The 5,905-nt window shown below is 33.1% G+C and overlaps 1 protein-coding gene and 1 long non-coding RNA gene across 5 annotated transcripts in view; one reads left to right on the top strand and one right to left on the bottom strand.

Annotated features, from left to right (window-relative positions):
* The window catches only part of LOC108691007, a 2,981-nt gene extending 716 nt beyond the window's left edge, over nt 1–2,265 (top strand). The window contains exon 3 of the long non-coding RNA XR_001931914.1: nt 1,548–2,265. This is a non-coding gene — a long non-coding RNA (uncharacterized LOC108691007). The remainder of the gene's footprint in view (nt 1–1,547) is intronic.
* A 323-nt stretch (nt 2,266–2,588) lies between these two features.
* The window catches only part of LOC108691006 (glutamic acid-rich protein-like), a 12,504-nt gene continuing 9,187 nt past the window's right edge, over nt 2,589–5,905 (bottom strand). Inside the window, exons 7-12 of one of the 4 annotated variants that reach the window (XM_018198609.1) lie at nt 5,038–5,512; nt 4,392–4,721; nt 4,137–4,195; nt 3,602–3,774; nt 3,318–3,480; nt 2,589–2,918 (exon numbers count right to left, since the gene is read on the bottom strand). In XM_018198609.1, coding sequence (XP_018054098.1) covers nt 2,862–2,918; nt 3,318–3,480; nt 3,602–3,774; nt 4,137–4,195; nt 4,392–4,721; nt 5,038–5,512 — 1,257 coding nt within the window. In that variant the 3' untranslated portion in view covers nt 2,589–2,861. Of the gene's footprint in view, nt 2,919–3,317; nt 3,481–3,601; nt 3,775–4,136; nt 4,196–4,391; nt 4,737–5,037; nt 5,513–5,905 lie in introns of those variants that run through there. The other 3 variants (XM_018198608.1, XM_018198610.1, XM_018198611.1) reach the window with 3 other exon arrangements.

The raw sequence follows: 5,905 nt of genomic DNA, 5'->3' as shown, positions 1-5,905 counted from the left end.
CTCTCTCTCTCTCTCTCTCTCTCTCTCTCTCTCTCTCTCTCTCTCTCTCTCTCTTCCCCCTCTCTCCCCTTCCCTCTCTCTCTCCCTCCCTTTTTTCCTTCCCCTTCTTCTCTCTCTCTGTTTGGCTTTGTTCGACGTGATTCAATTATTTTAAAGGTGATATGGCAATTATGAATGAAATTTCGATAAATTATTAATTAAGAAAAAAAATTCTAAATATTTTCTTTATTGGACAAAGTCTTGTCTTACTATTTATTATTAAGATTCAACATACACAATTAGTTATGAATAAATTAAAATTTAAAATTCCAAGCTATTTTAGAAATTAATTAAAATATAAAGGAAAGAGAGTTTTATTTTTCCGAGAGTTATATTATTCTCTCTTGATTATTATTTTATTTTTTCAAATTTATTCTCATATCTCTTGAAAGACTGTTTTTATTTATTTATTGTTGATGCGTATATTAATTCTTAGAATACGATATTCCGGTCTTTTCACACATATCGAAATGAAAATTAATTTTCATTATTTTTATATTTTACAAGTATATATATATGAAGAATATTAAATAATTCTCTAAAGATGTAGATGAGAATCATTTAATATTCTTTATATATACTTACAAAAGTGAAAACTTAAACATGTTAAAATTTAAACATATTAAAAAATACGTATAAAATTGTGTAGAGCTGAAGCAATAAACTATTATAAAAATATATGTAAAAATATATATAAAAATATAAAATATAAAACTATTATAAAAATGAGAATCATGTATTCAGGATTAAAATGCGTGTATAAAAAGGAACTGAATTTTTAAAATATATGAACATGTTTGGAATTTCTTTGCATCTCGAAGACATCTTCCAATGCATAAGAATATAATATAAAATGGATCTAGTCATCCTCGTCGATAGGTCGCGTAGGAGGTCATGAATGGAAACTCGTTAAATAAATCCTAGCGCTGTCACATGCTTTCCATTAAATCTCTCGGCAATCAGATATGAATTTATCGAAATTGACGTGCGGCGAAAACATGTGAATGAATTATATTTATTGAAGAAAAAAATCTCCTTATTTCTCCGTACAACTGAAAAAGATTGTTGACTTTTTTATCTTACATTAACATTGATAACAGACGAGAGAGTACAAGTTGCATTATGCTTAAATATAATTAGAACAAAATGCATTTTTTCCATATGTAATACATTAATATAACGTGTGAGTTCAAAAAATTGCAGACAGGACACCTTGATGGACGCACCCGTGCTCATGGCGACTGCATTCTGCGCCGGTGGCGGTCACGAGGGCGCGAACTAGTTCGTGAATCATGCTTAGAATGCTTTACATAAATTGCTCGAGGCCGACGTCACGATCGGAGAACCCTAAGCGAGCAAGAGAGAGAGAGAGAGAGAGAGAAAGAGAGAGAGAGAGAGAGAGAGAGAGAGAGAGAGAGAGAGAAAGAGAGAGAGAGGGAGAGGAAGAAGGGGGGAAGTAAAAGAGAGAGAAAGAGAAGGAGAAAACTAAAAAGAAGTTCATCGGCCAGGAAGGCAGACGTGACTCAGCCCATCGTACGCATACGCGAGACGCGGATAACAGGGACCTCGGAAACCCCGGAAAGGAGAAAGTATGCTCTGCGACTCATCCGCGGATTTCTGAGAGAGCGGACAATCGCGGTCGTTTACTTGGAAATTTGTTTTTTTAGGTCGATTTCAATTATCACGTAGTCCGTGAGATCCAGCAATCGCCGCAGTTAATCCGCATTGAGTGAAATGCTGGTTCCGTGTATACAATGGGAAACAACGGTACACAGCATGTATCCAACCGCTTCGAGAAACCAATGAAAATTAATGGTAACAGGTGATGTTATCAGTTCTCGCATATAACAAACATGCGATTAGACAAACGGATCCTTCAGCTTATATTAATAATTTAGTATAAGTCTTCTTATTAGCGAATGGATGCAAACACAAATCAATACAGAACCACTTTCACGTACTTCACTTTCTAAATCACTTTCCGTGAAAATCAATTAATTACCAGGCACAACTACGCACCTGCTACGTATCTCATCACACCTGATTATTAAGTGATCTGTATGATATGAATATAGAAACATGTATTATTGGTAAAAAAGTAATTAATGCCATACACTTTGAGGAGCATAATGCTTGATTTTATTCTAATAGGATATGAGATTTCTTGATTTTGCAATTATAGACAAATGTACTGTATCAAGACATAGCCACAGTTGCGCAAATTAATTAAATGTTTCTTAGACTTTAAACATTTTATGTATTTAATCCTGCTGATTCATTCAAATTTACTTGATTTACAAATTTATTGATTATATTATATCATTTAAATTAATCTGATTAAAAAGTTTTAAAAAATAAGACATAAAAAATGTTTGAAAGAAAGGATTTTACATTAACAGACAAAGTCATCAAATATTAGAGAAAAAATTTTTAAGTAAATTATTAGTAAGAAAATAAATTAATACATTTTAGATCAAATAGATCCAAACAGATCAGCAGAAATAAATGTTTACTGAATTAATTGATCTGAATGTAAATTTATCCAGAAATGCCTGTAGATTTCTTTATTGCGGAGAAAATCTTTCTCAAGGCGGTTTGAATACAAACGTATACTTATACGCACACGCTTAGAATTATTACAACACATTGTATTGATGATAGTGCGATAACATTCTTCAGACGCGATTAACATGCCAGATAATTACATTTCTAGTGGTTTTCTTGAACTTTTAAGATACGTAGATTTAACACATCCTTCAAATACATAAATTTCTCACGCGTACTATCATATTACATTTTGATCATTTATAATCGCTGTTGCATTAGTGGCTGACGCTTCGAGCGCTCCTGTTGTCTATAACACTCAACGCCGGTGATTTCTGAAAATATATTAAAAAATAAAATTTTCCTTTTCCCTTGGTTAGTTAATATTGACTTAAATTATCTACTTAATCTTGCAATTTGATTGAGTTATTACGGACTAAATACTTGAAGTTGTTTACTCACAGACAGATTACATCATCTATTTAATTCTAATTAATTTAAAATAAGATAAAAAATGTAATTTTTATAGGATCAAATAACATAATTATATAGGGATGACAATGATTAATTGGCAATACTACTACCAATTTCATTAAAATGTTTCCGTAAACACATTTAAAATCGCTTAAGAAATATATTTTGATTGTCACGGTTTTACAATTAATTATCATCACCTCCATTCTGCCTAAGCGATTTATATCGACAGCCGTGAAAAATTACAAAGAGAGGCTTACAACTCTTTCGATTATATCTTCCGCCGCATTGACTTTAGCGGGTCTGACGGGAATACCCCTTTTCGGTTCTCGCTCCATTTTATGAATCATCTTATAAACACTCGAATTCATCAGGTAATCATAATTTGGTAAATTCGTCTTCTCATACTTCTTGAAGTTCACTCTGTATAATCGATTAATTTAATACCTTTTAGAACAGTCGCAACATCTTTCTTCAGATTTCTTTCCATCCTGTAGTACAATTTTGATTCGTTTTGAAATTATTTTGAGTAAAATATACTTACCCCATTGCTTTACCACGAATAACTTCCGCCTGGCAGGTCAACACTTCCGCTATCATCTCATCGTTGAAGAAATCATTCGGACATCTCCATCGGCGACCTTGCGTAAGTTCGAGTTGCTTAGCCTGCGGCCACAGTTCTTGCGAATGCTTTTTGCCTTTCTTGTGCACCCTTTGCTGAAAATTAAAAATATAACAAGTTAATGATTTTGCTCGAATTTGAATGTTCACCATGCATCAATCGCGTAAAAGAAAACAAAATTACGAAATTCACGACACATATAAACTATTTTAATATCAATAGAAATCGATTTATGACAAAGAGATGATGCAGGAACGATAAATTCACAAAATAGGATTGCTCAGCCATAAAAATACATATTTTGATTCATCGTACATTTAATTCGCAATTAATTCATTAAGGATTTTAAAAGGGTGAACTTTCATCAATATTTAACGAGTTTATAATTTTTTAGCACGAATAATATAAAGAGGAATCATTTCATCCTAAGACACAGATCATTCTATTCATCGGGTACCTGGAGTTCCTGTATAACTTGGTCTTTTGGTGACAGTTTAGGATCTGGTTCGAAACTTCCTATAATGTAGCATTGTTGTATTTTACAACATTGTTTTATATCTAACTCAAACATAATGCGAAAAATAATATTTTAATATCGCAAAATTTTACGCACTTATATAAAGTTACACTTCACTGTTTAATTATAGTGTTTTTGCAAAATTTGAGACCAATAGAGAATTCATGCACGAGTATAAATAACATTGATAGTTACCGTGCGATGGTGCTGGACTGGGCGATTTTAGAACTTTAGTTTCATAAGAGACGATAAATTTCTTCACTCTACTTCCTTCCTCGTCCGTGCTCTTCACGGAAATCATACCGTCCAGTTCTTTCGTCTCTGCTTCCTCTTCCTCCATTTCCCCCTCGTCATCACTGGGCTCGATCACTTGCGGCGTTGACCTCGATGACGTCCTTCGCTCCAAACATGCAATCTCTTCGATGTAATCATAAGTCTCCGTAAATTCCTCGTCCTCTTCGTCAGTATCCTCCTCCTGCTGCTTCAACTCTTCCTCGTCCTTTTGCCGTGGCATGGTATTCTCTTCTGAATGAAACGAATCTAAAATTACAAATTTAAACAATTTAAAGTATTCTTTATTTAATCTAGGCTTTATTTTCATATACACTTGAATTGATCTAAATATGAATAAGTTAATTTTTTTTAAAAAGTGTAAGATATCGAAACAATGTTTTTGTTTGAAAAAATATTTAATTTTAATAAAATGCAATCTCATTTTTTAATTTATTATTGACGCGAGAATTGGCATCCATTCAGAATAGATGGCAACGAAACTATGCCTAGAGAATAATCGTCAAGGTCTGCTCTGGTTATTTTGAACACGATTACGAATCTCGGTCACCTGACAACCCGCGGCAGCTACCGTTTCCGTTGCCAAAGGATCGTTGTACGCCACTAAGTTCCATGATCATATGCAATTGCTCAGACACGATCTTCAGGTGATTTTCGATTTCACTTGGTAGCTGCTTCAAAGCCAGCAATTGTCGCTGCACGTTCTCCAATTGTTGCTCGAGGCTGATCTCCGTGGATACCAGTTGCTTGATCTTCTCTTTGTTATTGGTTTTTACTGCTACCGGATCTGATGTGGAGATGCTCGAATCTTCCTCGGCTACTGTTTGTTCGTCCTGCGTTAATCTTGCCTTACAAGATTCGGGACGATCCTCCTCCTTGAACTCTAGTCTTTCTTTTGCTTCGACTTCGTCGACTTCGTCGCTTTTCTTTTCTTTTATTTCTTCTGCCTTTGATGCAGGACGTGAATCAGATTTTCCCTCTTGCTCTGTCCTGCATACGAACTCTTGTGTCGCTGAAGTTGTTGTCTAAATTGTGAAAAAAATTTAAATTATAGAGAATATACTGGATAAAAGTGTGTTTTTTATTATTATATTAAAGGATTTTATATTATTATATGAAAGGATTTCATCTCCGAATGACTTACTTTTGTAAGATTTTTAATTTTTCGATCTTTTTAACATATCTGTTAAGATATTATTTAAATCTTTAGAACAGTAAGTCTTAATTTTTCATAAAATTTTTTCATAAGTTATATTAGCTGATATATTTTGATCTATGCAACAAAGAATAATTGTTTTTGATAAAACGAAAGTGAGATATACATCAAAAACTATTTTATGCAGCAAATTATGCTATATAATAGTTTTTAATTTGTAAAAAATAGAGAAAAAGATATCTTTGAAGGTTTATCGGAAATG

The sequence above is a fragment of the Atta colombica genome, unplaced genomic scaffold, assembly GCF_001594045.1.
Source record: "Atta colombica isolate Treedump-2 unplaced genomic scaffold, Acol1.0 scaffold38, whole genome shotgun sequence".
In the NCBI taxonomy this organism is placed as follows: Eukaryota; Metazoa; Arthropoda; class Insecta; order Hymenoptera; family Formicidae; genus Atta; species Atta colombica.
The sequence above is the reverse complement of the archived record's forward strand: the minus strand, read 5'-3'. Positions and strand labels throughout refer to the sequence as shown.